General features: G+C 37.8%; 1 protein-coding gene across 3 annotated transcripts in view; it reads right to left on the reverse strand.

Moving 5' to 3' along the window:
• Positions 1 to 18,276, reverse strand: part of CADPS2 (calcium dependent secretion activator 2) — a 480,839-nt gene that overhangs the window by 162,697 nt on the left and 299,866 nt on the right. For all 3 annotated transcript variants that reach the window (XM_081101756.1, XM_081101755.1, XM_081101754.1), the window contains exon 9: positions 553 to 619. In XM_081101756.1, the coding sequence (XP_080957882.1) occupies positions 553 to 619 (67 nt within the window). The remainder of the gene's footprint in view (positions 1 to 552; positions 620 to 18,276) is intronic.

The following is an 18,276-nucleotide window of genomic DNA, read 5'->3' on the forward strand; positions in this document are numbered from 1 at the left end:
TGCCAGCTTGGGACCGATCCCCCAGGAGTGGGCCTAAGTCAGCAGGTGGACATCCTCTGAGGAGTCCCAGACTGCAAGAGGGCATAGGCCAAGCTGAGGAACACCCCCTCCCGGTGCACAAATTTTTGTGCACTGGGCCTCTAGTTTTTATAATATTCAGGCATCATCTATCTTTTTCACAGCTATTCTCTTATGAGTGTACAGTGAGTTTTCCAGAGGCTAAATCTGACCCAATATTCAACAGATCGAATGTAGGAACTGATATGAAAATCCAGCTGCTTTCTATTAAAGCAGTCACTAAGCAGATGTACAAAAGTATGAAGGCTACTCGTTTCACTAAATAGTTTGGTTTGGAAAATAGCTGTTGTATATAAAAATGTAATTTGTGTTAGCTAGTAATGAACTTATTACTTTTATTTTTAAATAAATACTTAAACTTTATTTCAATTTTAATTTTTAATACAGTGAATATTGGTAGATATGACCCACAAAAAGAAAAGTTTGAGAACTACTCTCTTAGAGCAATTAAGTAGCAGGAAGAAATTTACTAACCTGAACAAGAACAAAGTAACGTTTTTTCCATCTTTTCCAAACCTTCTGTCCAAGGGCATACAGATACCTGGTAAGAAAAACAAACAAGCAAAGTGTACTTTACATGTGTAATCATATTCCTCCCACCGGTTTTTATCCTGGAGACCCACCTGCTTAAGGCAAAGTCTAGTTAATTTGGAATCTGAGCCGAGGCCGGTTTGGCTCAGTGGATAGAGCGTCGGCCTGCGGACTGAAGGGTCCCAGGTTCGATTCCAGTCAAGGGCATGTGCCTGGGTTGTGGGCATATCCCCAGTAGGAGATGTGCAGGAGGCAGCTGACCAATGTTTCTCTCTCATCGATGTTTCTAGCTCTCTCTCTCTCTCCCTTCCTCTCTGTGAAAAGTCAGTGAAATATATTTAAAAAAAAAAATTTGGAATCTGAGACATACGCAGCTTCAGTATTACAAAATGATTGAGCTTATTCTAGGTTCCTGAAAGGCAACTGATTTATGTAGTTAGTTCACACCACAAATTGAACAAAGTTGGAGTTAGAAAGGATAATTAGGGAACTAGTAGGAACTTTATTCTTATAGTTCTAGAGGCCTGGTGCACGAAATTCATGCATTTGAGGGGAGGTCCTTCAGCCCAGCCTGCAACCTCTCGCAGTCTGGGAGCCCCGCGATTGATCGCCCTGCAGAGGGAGGCCCTGTCCACCGCCACCGGCTGGGTAGCCTGGGCCTCCCTCTGTGGGGCAATCGCAGAGCCCCCCGGCCAGTGGTCTGGGCCTCCCTCTGCGGGGCAATTGTGGGGAGATGGTGGGGCCCCCCGACCAATTGCATCGCACCCACCTTGGCGGCGGCAGTTAGTGCTGGGTCGCCGCAGCACCTGCGACCCAGGAGGGACCGAGAGGTCAGCAGTTCAGCCTGCTCACCAGTCCCTGCCCACCCAAGCCTGCTGTGTGCGCAGCCTGGCGTCCACTCGTCCGTTTGGCTGTTTTGGATGTTATGGACCCTGGCTCTTTACATATTAGGATACTTCTCAGGAGAGACAAAAGCTAGGGATTAAGAATAGAGTACTCAATGTCTTAGCTGTCAGTGTGCCTGTAAGGACCCAGATATAGAGTAAAAACCCAGGGCGAAGAGAAGGGTCATTGACCAGCAGAGTCACCCAGAAATGTGCCGGCACCAATCTCAGCATCCATGTCCTCAACTAGCAAATAAAAGGATGGGAGTTGCTGATTTCTAAGGTCTGGATAAGCCCCATAATTTGGGGGTTTACCTGATTTACAGGATCATCTTGCTGAAAATTTCCCTAATTACAAAATTCTGATAACAATGAAGGTGACACAGTGTAATTTAACATAGCTTCAATCAAGGCTTTTGTTTAACTCTGCAATGCTATTAGTAATGTGAATTAAAATGATTAAAGTAGTCAATCATTTGAAAATAGAACTTACGTTCTAACTGAATTTACAGATGTAAGCTTAAGTATCAAGGGAAAAGAAGAAATTAAAAATTAATCAAGGGAGAGCATGTCATGGAGAGCTATTTTAAAATTATACCACAAAACCCCCCACACACCTCCTATAAAACTAGAAAACATTGTTAGAAGTTTAAAATATGACAAATAGAAGCTTAATTTTTAAATTAAAGTAGGCTTTTTCAATATTTTATCACAATCTCTTTTTCTGGAGTGAAGGTTTAACATTGTAGATGCTGTTCAAATGAACTCGTTACATACAGAAAAGCACTGCAGCTAATAGTTTATTTAAGGGCTTAGAGTCTCTAGACTTTCACAATTTGTAGAACTGAGATGGTGGCTTCAACTTTTAGTTTCTGTCTTATGAAAAGAATTCTCTTGTGCAAAACAAAGCAAACGTACTGCTGTCCCCTTCTTGAAAAGTAATAGGCGCTGTTGGCTAAGGCGTGTTGAAATGGACAGGCACTCGTATTCACTGTTAGCAGTGCAACATGAAATCCCCTTTCTGCAGGCTAGCGTGGCAATACGGAGGCACAGCCCCAGCCTTTCATCTTGGAACTTGTTAGGGAAATAATTAGTGGCCTACCTGGATACACAGAACAGTGTTGTTTACATGACTGAAAACATCACAACTTAAGTGCCCAACCTACAGTAGGTGAGTCGCGTAATAAATGTCATAGGCATAGAAATACCATGCTGCCACTGAGATTATGTTTTTGATAAGGATCGCAACATAAAGAATATCTCCCTGTAGAATGTTATATGAAGAGAGATTCAAAACCACAAAGTGTATGTAATGATTTGGAATTCGTAAAACATACTTGAAAATATAAGTAATAGTTATCTTTGAGTGGTGGGATTTCAGATGATTCAAGTTTCCTTCTTTAGTCTCTGTATTTTATAAATTTTCAGAATCAAACACACAAAAAAGGATGAAGTTATTAAAAGTCAAAATAAAAACTAGGCTCCTGCACTGGAAAGCATCCCCCACGCTGCCCAAATCAATTAGCTATTTTCTTCCAGACGCATCAGCTAGCCGAAGTGCTTGGTAAACTTGTACTTGGCTCTCACAATACTCTTAATACTGTATCGTCTGCGCTTTTGCATGTAATGGGAACTCAGTTACTGACAGAGAGACCTACTGCTACTGTTCTCACCTGCTCACTCTGTCCTCCTGAGGTCCCCTGGAAGCCCGGGGCCCCACCTTTGCTCTACCCTCTGATTTCTTTTCTGTGAGTCTGGTGAAAGGTGTTGAGCTGCTCTCTTTCTGTCTTTCCTATGTAATTCCCCTCTCCTGAAATGCACATATCCAACCTCTTGTTACAGGGTTAACAGCAATGACCTTGGGAGCTACATACTATGGACACAACAGATGCCCTCTATCAAAGGGCAGTAGCAAGATGTGCACCAAATAGCTGCCTAGAAGCCACACAGGGCATTTGGAATGACCTTTGCCTGTGACCACAGCCTGTTTCTCAGCTCCTCCAAAGCGCCTCACTTAGCATGTTGCTGGGCAACTGGGTCATACATAAGTGAAAGTGAATATTGATACACAGGCCATCAACACCACAAGCAAGTCAAGGGCAAGTCTTGCTGACAAGTGAAGGTACTGCATAAGGAATAATACTGTCAGCTGCAACATCATTCAAAATGATGGCTCAAAAAATCTGGAATGAAAATGGATGGTTTTTCTGAAGACACAAAGCAGAGGGGTGGCTGGATGCATAAATGTGCACACTAGAAGACGTTCCATGGTAGAATAAAAGACAATTCAAGACTGGAAGCATTTGAATGTTGGGCTTTGAGGTATTTTGGGCTGTGGAACTATAAAAAAGAATTCAACTGAACATAAACAGAAGTCATAATTGACCTAATATATCTAGAAAGTAACTGGTCAAAAGAGTTTTAGTCTCGGCATAAGAAAAAATTTACATTCAATGAAGATTAACCGCATAAAGGAAATGTTAGTTTCTGTCCTTTAGTTTTCATATTAGCCAGACAAAAATTTAATGTACAGCAAATGGAATGAATAAAATACATCAGGAAAGATAACTACTGAATAAAAACACATCAAAATTAAACAAATATGAGTTTTTTAACTATATGGATGAATTCTGGAGTTAGGTACCACGCACCACTGTTTAGCTGTGTGTTTCCCCCCATCCCACTGGTATCAAAGCAGATTCTTGGCATAAGAGACACATTTATAAATGAGCTAAGAATAAAGAAAAAACATGTTCATTAATATTGTTTAAGAGCAAAATCTCAAAACCATCAAAGAATCAAACAGTACGAAACGATAGGGCTTTCATGAAAAGTAATGCCAAAAAAGAATATATAAAAAAAAGAATGATATGGAAGAATTATTATGTTAAGTTAAAAAAAAAGCAGTTGCATGAGCTTATAGAATATGTATGGGAAAATACCTCAAAAGATGTAGCAAAATAAACTTGAAAAATATTTAATAACATAAAATGTAAAAGATAACACAAAATAATTTGGCTGGTGAGATTAAATATAAATTTCATATTCATTGTGCCTTTTTTACATTTCCACATTTCTACACTGAGCATGTCTTCCAATTTTTTAAAACTTGTGTTTATTGGTATAGTTTACATGAAGTAGAACTCACCCTTTTTAGGTTTATAATTTGATGAGTCATGTGACCAATCAACACCACAATGAGCTTTCAGAACATTTCCACTCCTCAAAGGTTGCTTCATGCCCTTTTATGATCAATCTCCTACTCAGATTTTTTACCTTTCAGGTTTTCGTTTTCCAGAATCTCATATAAGCAGAATCACACAGTTTGTAGCCTTTTGTGTCTGCCTTCTTTCACTTAGTATAAAGCTTCTGAGATTCACCCATGTTGTGTTCTATATCAGGAGTCCCTATTTATTGCTGAATATTATATTTTGCTGTATGAATTTACTTCAATGTATTCATCCATTCACCTACTGGCTATCATAAATAAAGTTGCTATAAACAGTCATGTACAGGTCTTTGTGTGGGCACATGTTTTTCATTTCTCCCAAGTAAATATCGAGGAGTAGGACTACTGAGTTAAGTTGAAAATTCTATGTTTAACTTTCTAAGAAACTGCAAATTGTTTTCCAAAGTGGCTGTGAAGTTTTGCAGTCCTAGTAGCAATGTATGAGAATATATCCTATTTTATAATCAGAAAAATTACGATTATTAAGGATTTGGGGAAAGTAGTCATTATGGCTCCATAAAGAGTATTTGTGGCATGACTAAGCTGAATACCTATAGACCAAAGATGAGGATTTTTGTCCCTTTATCTTGAGCTCCGTGGAGGACTCATAAGCTTTAATGGTTAAATGGGTTTTCTTGTGTTCAAGGCTATTCTCAAGTTCTGGAATCTGGAGCAGTTTAATTCTTTGTAGGTGAGTGGTCTCATCAGCTTTGGGCAGGCTGAAATGTAGAGAGGAAGGAAAAAGAGCCAGAATCACTTAAAATGTGTTTGCAATTCAATAATCCATTCATTAGAAAGTACCTGTAAAGAAATCAAAATGCTTTTCCCCCTATCTTACCTTTATGACTAGCATTGCTGTTGAATCACAGTTCTTTTATTTTGTTTGTTTGCTTTTCTAAAATGTTCAATGTTAGGTCACAAATTATCTCCTTTATAGATAAAAATCCAATAAGATTATTTATTTCAGAAAAAAATACACTAAAGTTACATTTAACAGACTATGTTCTACTAGGCAATAGATTCTGTTCATTACACTTACATAGTGATGTTCCAGTATTCTTAATTACTGAAAAATGAGTTGCTCTATACAGAGACTGTATATCTATCTATAACAAATTTTTAAAGAATTTGTATACAATGTTGACTTGACTTCAAATAGTCATAAAATATAATGTGATCTTTCTTTAATAATTTAGAAATGACTATAACATCTCAGGGTCATTATTATGAACATCAATTATAAGTACATACTTCCATAAAAGGAGACGTGCAATCTAACTATTTGACATACAATGACAATAGCATTAATTAAACAGATCCTTGGAAACTATTTACTTGCATTTATTTCTGTTTCATAAAAAATAGTTTAGATTTTTAAAAAAATGTATAGGGGTGACATTGGTTAATAAAATTATATAGGTTTCAGGTATACATTTTCATCTGTACATTATATTGTGTGTTCACCACCCAAAGTCAAGTCTCCTTCCATGACCATTTATCCCACCTTTAAAATAGTTTAGAATTTTAAAAAGTTTATTATAAATTATTCTTGTCATCTGAATTCCATACAAACTATTTTTTTTTCTGCTTTATGAAATCTGATTTCACCCAATAAAGACATAGAGAACAACACGTGCATTTGTCATCATGGAGAGAGAGTACCACTCTAGTGGGTCACAGATCTGTTGGTGGATCTGTTCTGTAGCTGTATTTTTTTCTGAACATATATATTTGTTATTCCTCATCCGATGATATTTTTACATTGATTTTTAGGGAGAGTAGAAGAGAGAGGGAAAGACAGAGAGAAACATCGATGTGAGAGAAACACATTGATTGGTTGCCTCCTGCATGAGCCCTGACTAGGGCCTGGGCCGGGGAGGAGCCTGCAACCATGGTACATGCCCTTGACCGGAATCGACCTGGGACCGTTTGATCTGCAGGCTCTATCCACTGAGCCAAACCTTTTATTCAATCATTCATTGACTTAATGATTAACTTAAATAAAAACAACAAAGTTTGCCCTGGTCAGTGTTTCTCAACAGTTAGAGCCTCAGCCAAAATACCAAAGGGTTCAGGTTCAATTCCTGGTCAAGGGCATGTACCTTGGTTGCAGGTTTGATCCTGGGTCCCAGAAGTAAGTGTGAGAAGCAACTGGTCTATGTCTCTCTCACATCGATGTTTCTCTCCCTCTCACCTCTCTCTTGCCTCCCCTTCCTCTCTCTCTAAAAACCAAAGGAAAAAATATCCTTGGGTGAGGATTAACAACAACAACAAAAAAAGGTTTTTTATAAGGGTATATAAATCAGAGTTGTCAAATACCAATCAATCTGGATGACACATTTAACTGGGTTTTATGTGACAATTTATAATGTTATCCAATAAAATAAATTTTATCACATGGCGTGAGAGCAACATTATCTAATGGGCATTGTGAATCTTTTTCATCTTATTTTAAAGAGGAAAACAAGTTTTTTATTTTTTATTTTTGTGGTAGGTGTTTCAACATTATTCATTTTCATCATCCTAAAAAATTTGGTTCTAAATACAGCATTTTTTTTTCTCATCCTTGTCAAATTATTTCAGTAAAGTACAAAATGGATGAAAAATTAAGGAACAATCTTGGTTTCACTATATTTTCAACTAATCTATTTGAGTACGGACCTAAGGGAACAAAAAAAAAAATCCTTAATCAAAGTTAAATTGGACCCAAGAATTATTATTTGACTGGAGTAAAAGAGATATTCTGTTGTACATAACAAATTCCAAAAGCACATATTTCCAATGCTAATTTGTACTAAGTATAACACTTCCACTGAATTATTTCCAATGTATCACAACATACATGTAACTATAGTATTTTAAGTTATTTAAAAATAATTGTTCTGATACTATTTAAAAGTGTTTGCTTTCAACAGCACATCCAACTTAAGTAAGGTATTAAGAAGCTGTTCCATTTGAACAAAAAAAGGCCTGCTTAACTTTAAAATCTTCTCTTCTCACACAGGATTAGGTAACAAAGAAATTAGCAGCACTGACACAAAGCTTGGATTTAGCGCAGAAGAGCAAAGTCGTAAAGCATTTGGTTTTATAAATCAGGGCAAACACAGCAATAATCTTAAAGTATTAATCCCTCTTCTAGGGTTGTTTCTAATGGAGAGCACTATTTGCTCTATTTGAAACATAGGAATCAATGCTAGAAACCAGGCACAAAGCCAGCTGAATGTGTATTAATGTTTCATCCGCCTGTGACTGTCTCTTTAGCATTTCTAACTATTCTTAGGTCCTGCTCTATCCTCAAGTATCAAAGAGATGAGAAGCTGAATTTTAAGGTATTTTATTACATATTTAAAATACAATGTGAATGAACAGATCAGGTACGATGCTGTTAGGAAAAGAAGAGAAGAGAAAACAAAAGAATTGTGTTATGGCCAAACTTCAAGCCAATGTAGTTACTATCGACAAGGCAAACAGGGAATATTTTTTTCACCTTCTAAATCAAGAGTTATATATGGTCATAGAGTATCTCAACACTTACACTAATAAGTGTACAATCTCTGTGGGATCAGCATGATTCTTAAAAAAGTTATGTTATTAATAAGCCAACTGGAACATTTACCATAATTACTTCAAAAAGTTTTCATTTGTGGAAAAACAAAAGCAGAGTCCTTATGAAATGCACCAGAATGTTCTGACAACAGGAATAAAAACTTTTCTTTAGGTATAAGTTGATCCTTACAATTATGCGTTATTCTAATAAAGTGATCTCAACAATAGACTTACTGAGTACAATAAAGTTAGGTAAAAATAAACTTCAGCGAAACAAAAATCAGAAAAAATTACTTTGCTTGTTTTTGTTAAATTTCAGTAGATATTTAGATTGCATAACATTTCACACTGCAATGCTTATCAAATTATTTTGAGTGCTTTTTTTACACAGAACCTCTTTCCATATGTTTTTTTTAAAAAATAGATTCACATTTAACATGCTGTGATTTGTCTTACTTTAAGAACTCAGAAATTAGTTTTACTAACAAATTAAGCCATTTTTCTATAAATACTATATAATCACAAAAGTTAATGAAATTTCATTTTCTGATTAGTTTTAAAAATTAAGATTTAACTCTTCTTTATAACACAATATATTGGAACTAAAATATATCCCACATTATTTCAGGAAGGAAACAGCTCACATTCTCTATTTATGCCATATTTGAAATTAAAAAGGACAACATGAAATACTGTCATTTATTCAAACACATTAATAGCACTTTTAAAACATTTCTAACTTGAAGATTGTTCAAAGAATACTTCCACAGAGACCACGCCTTCTTGAAGAGCAGGACTGCTTGCGACTAGGACCCTAGCTTAGCCTCGCCATCACCCAATCTGGTTTCAGACACAAGACTGGACCCTACAACCACTCGGGACAAAGAGCTGTAGACCCACGGACACCAAGACTCCAGACATCCCGGCCACCTCCCTGCCAGCCCGCTGTGGCGGCATAGGACCTGCCAGACCTGTTCTGCGTGAGCAGACTTCCTGCCTACATCGGGTGGCTGTGCGACTCTGACTCTGGGTGCAGCGTGCACAGGGAAGTCTGTTCCCCGCAGCGCAGGAGTGGGCCTCCTGCTGACACAGAGCAGCTGTGCAACCCAGCACCCAAGCAGACCAGGACACTGATTCTCTGTGCGAGAGGAAGCACTGCGCGCACATATGGGGACTCTGTTTTTCATCTTGCACGCACAGGATCCCTGATTCTCAGTGCACGCACACTGAGCGCCTGTGATTGCAATTCTTGGCGCATGTGCACACAGGGACCCTGATTCATGGTGCGAGGCCTCACCAAGCTACAGAGACTCTGAAACGCAATTCTCGGCGAATGCCCATGGGGTCTCTGACTCCTGGCATGCTCTAGGAGATTCTGATTTTCGGCGTACACCTGTGGGGACTTTTTTTCAGCATGGCGCAGGCAGGGCCCCTGATTCTAGGTGCGAGCATGAGGCTGCACTGAGCGCTGGTGACTCTGATTCTCCGGGTGTGTGGCTCCCACCGAACCACGGCAGCCACACACCAAGAGACACTCGGGTGGCACAATACTCTCACTGCGCATAGCTCAGGCTCCCGCAACTCAGCATTTGGACCTTCTGGTGATAGTTAGAATGGGGAGACAAGGAAACAATCCCCAGACGAAAGAAAAAGAGGAATCGCCAAGAAAGGAAATAAGTGAAACAGGCATGCAATATGACAGAAAAATAATTCAGAGTAATGGTCATACAGTTCATAAACCAGATGGATGCGAAAATCAACAACCTATGCAAAAATCAGGAAGAAATCAAAAGTAATACAGCTATAATCAAAAACGCTATGGAAGGTTTCAACATTAGACTAGAAGAAGCGGAGGACAGAATTAGTGAATTAGAAGATACAAGAGAAAACAAGCCCAATCTGAGCACCAATTGGAGAAAAACATTAAAAAGCAGTAGGAGAGGCGAAGGGAGCTTTGGGATAACATGAAACGAAGTAACATAATAGGGGTGCCAGAAGGACAAGAAGAGCAGCAAGTATTAGAGAATCTATTTGAAGAAATAATGACAGAACACTTCCCTGATATGGGGAAGAAAAAAGTTGCACAAGTACAGAGAGTTCCAAGCAAGATGAATCCCAAAAGAACCATACCAAGACACGTCATAATTACAATGGCAAATGTAAACGACAGAGAATCTTAAAGGTTCCAAGAGAGAGACAGAGTTACCTACAAAGGATCCCCTATCAGATTATCAAATGATTTCTCAACAGAAACACACCAAGCTAGAAGGGAATGGAATGAAATATACAAAGTGATGCAAAGCAAAGGACTGAATCCAAGAATACTCTATCCAGCATGAGTATCAATCAAAATTGAAGGGGAAATCAGGAGCTTTGTGAACAAAAAAAATGCTAAGGGAGTTTATCACTATCAAGTCAGCAATGCAAGAAATGCTAAAAGGAATGTTATAAAAAGAAGAAATAGAAAGGGAGGAACACAGGCATAAAGCACAGAAATGGCTACAAACAAGTATCTATTAATAATAAACATTAAACGTAAATGGATTAAATGCTCCAATCAAAAGACATTGAGTGACTGAATGGATAAGAAAACATGACCCAGCCCTGGCCTATTTGGCTCAGTGGATAGAGCATCGGCCTGCAGACTGAAGGGTCCCAGGTTCGATTTGGTCAAGGGCACCTGCTCAGGTTGCAGGCTTGATCCCCAGTAGGGGGCATGCAGGAGGCAGCCAATCAGTGTTTCTCTACCATCATTGATATTCTATCTTTCTCTCTCCCTCTCCCTTCCTCTCTGAAAGCAATAAAAATATTAAAAAAAGAAAAGATAAAGAAAACATGACCTATATATATATATGCTATCTACAGGAGACCCACCTCTCAGAACAAGGGACTCAACAGAAAAAGTGAAAGGATGGAAAAATATCTATCAGGCAAATGGAGATGAAAAAAAAAAAAAAAAAGCTGGGGTAGCAATACTTATATCTGACAAAATAGACCTCAAAGTGAAGACCATAAAAGAGACAAGGAAGGCCACTTCATAATTCTAAAGGGGTGTATACAACAAGAGGATATAACTCTGGTAAACATATATGCACCCAACGCAGGAGCACCCAAATACATAAAAAAGCTTCTGGAAGATGTCAGTGGAGAGATTGACAGCAATACAATCATAGTAGGAGACTTTAATACCCCATTAACATCACTGGATAAATCCTCTAGACAAAAAATTAGCAAAGAAACAGCAATCCTAAAAGACTTACTAGATCAGATGGACTTAATTGATATCTTTAGAATATCCCACCCCAAAACTACAGAATATACATTCTTCTCAAGCTCACATGGGACATTTTCAAAGATAGACCATATATTGGGACATAAGCAAAGTCTCTCCAAATTCAAGAAGATTAAAATCATATCAAGCATCTTCTCAGATCACAATGGCACAAAATTAGAAATTAGCTACAATAAAAACCATCACAAAAATTCAAAAACTTGGAGGCTGAATAGCATACTATTAAACAATGAGTGGGTTACCAAAGAGATCAAAGAAGAAATTGGAAACAAATGACACTGAAAACACAACAATCCAAAATCTTTGGGACACAGTGAAAGCAGTCCTGAGAAGGAAGTTCATAGCATTACAAGCCTCCTCAAAAAAAAAGAAAAAATGGTAATAAACCATCTAAATCTGCAACTTGAAGAATTAGAAAGAGAGCAACAAGAAAAGCCCAGAGTGAGCAAAAGGAAGGAGATAATAAAGATCAGAGTGGAAATAAATGACATAGAGACCAAAAAACAATACAAAAGATCAATGAAACCAAGAGCTGGTTCTTTGAAAGGATAAACAAGATTGATGAACCTCTAGCCAGGCTCAACAAGAAGCAAAGAGAGAGGACCCAAATAAACAACATCAGAAACGAAAGAGGCAAAATAACAACAGACCCCACAGAAATACGAAGAATCATAAAAAAAATACTATGAGCAACTCAATTCCAACAAACTGGTCAACTTAGAAAAAATGAACATATTCCTAGAAAAATACGACCTTCTAAAAACTCTACCTGGAGGAATCAAAAAATCTAAATAGGCCGGTATCTATGGAGGAAATTGAAGCAATAATCAAAAAACTTCCAACAAATAAAAGCCATGGACCAGATGGCTTCACAGCGGAGTTTTATGAAACACTCAAAAAAGAAATAAAATCTATCTATCTTCCTCAGACTATTCCAAAAAATTCAAGCTCTTTCTATGAAGCCAGCATTACCCTAATCCCAAAACCAGATAAAGACAATACAAAGAAAGAGAATTACAGGCCAATATCCCTCATGAACATAGACGCCAAAATTCTGAATAAAATTCTAGCAAATCCAATCCAGCAATACATTAGAAAGTTCATAAACCATGACCAAGCAGTGGGATTTATTCTGGGGATGCAAGGATGGTACAATATCCACAAATCAATAAACGTGATACACCACATAAACAAACTGAGAGATAACAACTATATAATCATATCCACTGATGCAGAAAAAGCATTTGACAAAATCCAATACCCTTTCTTGAGAAAAACTCTCAGCAAGGTGGGAATAGAAGGATCATACCTCAACATAATAAAAGCCATATATGACAAACCCACAGACAACATCATACTCAATGGGCAAAAACTAAAACCATTTCCCCTAAGAACAGGAACAAGACAGGGATGCCCATTCTCACCACTCCTGTTTGACACAGTACTGGAAGTACTAGCCATTGTGATCAGACAAGAAGAAGAAATAAAAGGCATCCAAATTGGAAAAGAAGGAGTAAAACTGTCCTTATTTGCAGATATTGTACATAGAAAACCCCAAAGACTCCATCAAAAAACTAGTAGACTTAATAAATGAATTTGGCAATGTAGCAGGATACAAAATTAACACCCAGAAGTCTATGGCTTTTCTATACACCAATAATGAACTCACAGGAAGGGAAACTAAAAAAGCAATCCCATTTACCATTGCAACAAAAACATTAAGATACCTTGGAATAAATTTAATGAAGGAGATAAAGGACCTGTACTCAGAAAATTTCAGGGCGCTGAAAAAATAGAAGAAGACATGAACAAATGGAAGAATGTACCATGTTCATGGATTGGTAGAATCAACATCATTAAAATGTCCATACTACCCAAAGCAATCTATAAATTCAATGCAATCCCCATTAAAATACCAATGCATACTTCAAAGACCTAGAACAAACTCTCCAAAAATTCATCTGGAATAAAAAAAGACCCCGAATAGCTGCAGCAATCTTGAGAAAGAAGAACAATGTTGGAGAGATCACAATACCAGATATCAAGCTATACTACAAAACTACTGTTCACAAAACTGCCTGGTACTGGGACAAGAACAGACATAATGTGGAACAGTACAGAGAACCCAGATTGACCCAAGCCATTATGCTCAATTAATAATATTTGACAAAGGAGGCAAGAGCATACAATGGAGTCAAGATAGTCTCTTCAATAAATGGTGTTGGGAAATTTGGACAGATACATGCAAAAAAAGTGAAACTAGACCACCAACTTACACCATACACAAAAATAAACTCAAAATGGATATAGGACTTAAATCTAAGATGAAAAACCATAAAAACCTTAGAAGAAGCCATAGGCACCAAAATAGCAGACATTATGTTGTAGCAATATCTTTACTGATACAGCTCCTAGGGCAATGGAAACTAAGGGGAAAATAAACAAATGGAACTATACCAAAATAAAAAGCATCTGCACCGCAAAAGAAACCATCAAGAAAAGCCATTGCATTGGAGAACATATTTGCCAATCTTATCTCCAATAAGGATTTAATCTCCAACATTTATAGAGAACTCATACAACTTAACAAAAGGAAAATAATCCAATTGAAAAAATGGGCAAAGGACCTAAATAGACACTTTTCGAAAGAGGACATTCAGAAAGCCAAGCGACACATGAAAACATGCTCAAAGTCACTAATCATCTGAGAGATGTAAATCAAACAACAATGAGTACCATCTCACACCTGTCAGAATGGCTATCATCAACAAATCAACAAATGACAAGTGCTGGAGAGGATGTAGAGAAAAAGGAACCCGCTTGCACTGCTGGTGGGACTGCAGACTGGTGCAGCCATTGTGGCAAACAGTATGGTGTTTCCTCAAAAAATTAAAAATGGAACTGCCATTTGACCCAGTAATACCACTTCTAGGAATATCAATATATCCCAAGAAAACAGAAACACCAATTAGAAAGGACATATGCACCCTTATGTTCATAGCAGCACAATTTATAATAGCTAAGACTTGGAAACAGCCTAAGTGCCCATCAGCAGATGAGTGGATTAAAAAACAATGATGGTACATCTACACAATGGAATACTATGCTGCTGTAAAAAAGAAGGAATTCTTACCATTTGCAACAGCATGGATGGACCTGGAGAGCATTATGGAAGTGAAATAAGCCAGTCAGTGAAAGAAAAATACCACATGATCCCACTCATTTGTGGAATATAAAGAACATTATAAACTGATGAACAAAAATAGATATAGAGGCAAAGAAGCATCGAACAGACTGTCAAACTACAGCGGGAAGGCTGGGGAGGGTTGGGGTGGGAGATAAGAGATCAACTGAAGGACTTGTATGCATGCATCTATAATAATAAAAGCATAATATGCAAATCAACCGAACAGTGGAACAACTGCCCAGAGGACCTTCTGGATGAAGCCGGGGCTGTGAAGGCCTACTCTTGCATGATTTTTGTGCATTGAACCTCTAGTATAAGCATAACCAATGGACACAAGACACTAGGGGTGTAGGGGGTGGTGAGGGCATGTGCCCAGGGCTAGGAAAAGCTGGGGGAAGGTCAATGGGGGAAAAAAGGAGACATATGTACTATTATTTGTAATACTTTAAACAATAAAAAAAGAATACTTCCACACAACAAAAATTTGCAAGCATATTACTAAATATTATACTTTAGTTGTCATTAGAGTGGTGGCCTACTCTTCTAATAGAAAAGAGAGTATGACAATTTATTTGCACTGAGTCCATGCTGTGAGAGTTCATGGTTTTACTTTATGATGAAAAACCATCACTAATGAATATGTGAAAAACTTAATTTTATGCAGAATAGGGGAATAACTCTGTGTTTGAAAAAATGACTATTACTTTTGGCAGATGACTTATGAGTCTACCTTTTAATTCAAAGAACTGGAACGATCAATCTACATGTTGAATGATAAAGCCTTTTCTCCTACAAGCCTTCATTTCTCAAGGAAAAATACAGAAAGGAAAAAAAAAATCAATATATAGAGTAGTTTCGTCCTGGAAAGGGCTTTCTTAAAGAGAAACCTCAGTCAAGGTTGAAAGAGCAATTAATGTAGGCTCAAGAATCTGGGCCATTCTGATAGAGTTCGGTTAACATGTGGCAGAAGTAATCATCCACTTGTGAAAATGATTTTCAGTTCATTCTCAAACACCTTTCAGACACTCATGATCCCATTTAACTGACAACAATACAGGCTATCTGCGGGCACCACTGCACTGGATGTGAAAACCGATAGGGACCAAATGCCCTCAGGCACTTTCAGTCATCCCTGCAGTCCTCCCTGCTTGCATAAACGGACTCTTCCTTGCATTACCTTCTCTCTTTTATTTAACCCCATAAGATTAAGACATTTTGTTTGTTTGTTTGTTTTTGTTTTCAGCTAAGGATGAGAAAAAGGAACCGTTTGATTCCAGACAACAGTGCAACCTGGGCATTAAGAAACCTAGAAGTAAATATTTTGCAGTTGGCTTTTTCTACTTCCTGAATTCTTATGGGAAAGAGTACAGAGGTGGGGGGATGCAAAAATAGAATCATCAGCAAACAAGTTATGTACCGTTTGAGGGAAATTACGAATGAAGAAAATTCAGAAGCTCCTATTGTTGAGCAAGAAATGAAAATGAATGTGCTGTATAAACAGGAGATTTATAAAAGCAAACTTCAGTAAAATGTAGAGTTCTATACTCATTTTTTGTATCACTTTGTAGACTCAATAATATAAACATTGTCACCCCTTCGTTTCCTAAATCCCATCGTCTGCTAGTTTAATCTGAGTTAAATCTCAGATTAAGTGTAACAGTCTAAGGTGTAAAAACGCTCTTAAAAACTGGCTTGCACTGTACAATCTAAAATATGAAGAGCCGCAAACCGCTAAGCTGAGAAGGCCATAAACCCCCACTCCATCCCAGATCAGACACCGAGAACTACAACTGGCCCTTCTGAGAGGGGGAGTTCGAAAGGCCAATGCACTGCCACTTAGAAACAAAACTGAAGTGGGAACCATGAACGAGGTTCTATGAACAGCTAAACACAAGCCAAACAATCCAACTAAATCAAACTCCACAGAGAACTCTCTTATTAACAAGGAAGTTTTTCCTACATTTACCTTTGATAACTGGTCATCCTTCTTTCACATCTTGAAAAAGTGCCCTAATATATACTTTGTAACGGTTCATGATGTCATCAACAGTGGTGTTTGCAAAGTTATACAACTACGTAGGATATCACTCTAGTTTTGTAAAGCATGGTTTCATGTGTCTCCTCAGTTTAAATGTTCTTCAAAATATGGTGATAGATTTTTTGAATCTGCAGAAGCTTCACTGCTTTGTTAAACATTTGAGAAAGTTAGTGGACTTTCCAAGCTGCTTACAAAATGTTTCAGAAGAGGATCAGAGGTGGAAATATCCCAAGAAGAAATTAAACAACCTACCCCAACCAGGAAGACTTGCATAGAATCAAGTCTATGCTACATCCCCTAGGAAGAGGGGAGAGAGGCTGCACAGCCCTGAACCCCTGGGGTTCCGGCTACGATACTTTTCAAAGAGGACACTCCACTCCACTTTACAAAAGCTCTTGGGCACCGTAAAGATTTAAACTGCAATAATCCATTTACACAACCCTAGATATTTGTGTAAGATATCCCACTACGCTTTCCTCTTCCTGAAAATGTAATCGGGCTGGTAACGATAAAAGTTTCAGCAAAAGCTTTTATGTATGTATCCAAGTATATAATACTGACTAAAGAAAACGCCTTCCCTTTTGGGGCACAACATGCCCAAGCAAAAGCAAAATGATCAAACGTTGTTAAACATTATATATAACATGGGTAATCCTGAGTTAACACAAATAATTTAGACCTCAGTTTCCTTATCTATTAATGGAGGTACTATCATACCATCTTCATAGTTAGGATAAATTCAAGTGAAATATATACATAAGGTACCCATTTTATAAACTATATCTATGCTAAAAAGAAAATCATTGAGAGGGTCATTTGGGATTCAATGTTGTTCACTGTGTGTCTTGGAACATCTGGATACAAGGAAGTATTCGGCAGAAAAGGAATGGGACTGGTGGGCAAATGTGAGAAATACTGAGCTAACCAAAGCTAAAGTCTCTATGTGAGGACTTGCAAGAGCCTGCAAAGGATCTGGACAAGGAGATGCTGAGGAGTGGGGGTGGGTGGGGAGAACAGTGTATACAGTGTCTCCAAAATCATAGATGTCTCCAAAATCATAGAATCTTTTTCACAGAAGGTCTCGTAGGAACAATGTCCTCTAGCCTACACTTCAGGCAATTAGCAGGATTAGATGACAACTAATGAGTCTTTAAGCAGTAAAATGATGTGACTGAGTTTTTACATTCTGTTAGGAACTAACTAATATCCCAATCATAATTAAATATCTTCTTCACTTCTCACTTCATTTCACTAAGAATCTATAAAGATTTATGTTTGGGGGAAAAAATTTTTTTTTTATGTGAAATTTGAATTCTAACCGTCATGGATCATGTATGATTCCAGACAGGCTTCTGTAATGCCCCTCTCTGATCTTAGTTAACATGGGCATTTTTGGAGGGCACTGAGATTTAGAAAACAAACTAGTTAGCCCACATTTAAAGTAACTATTGCATGTGAGTTATTTTCCAAGGTATTTGAATTTCTCCCAGT

The sequence above is a fragment of the Myotis nattereri genome (assembly GCF_964212035.1).
Source record: "Myotis nattereri genome assembly, chromosome: 11".
Taxonomy (NCBI): Eukaryota; Metazoa; Chordata; class Mammalia; order Chiroptera; family Vespertilionidae; genus Myotis; species Myotis nattereri.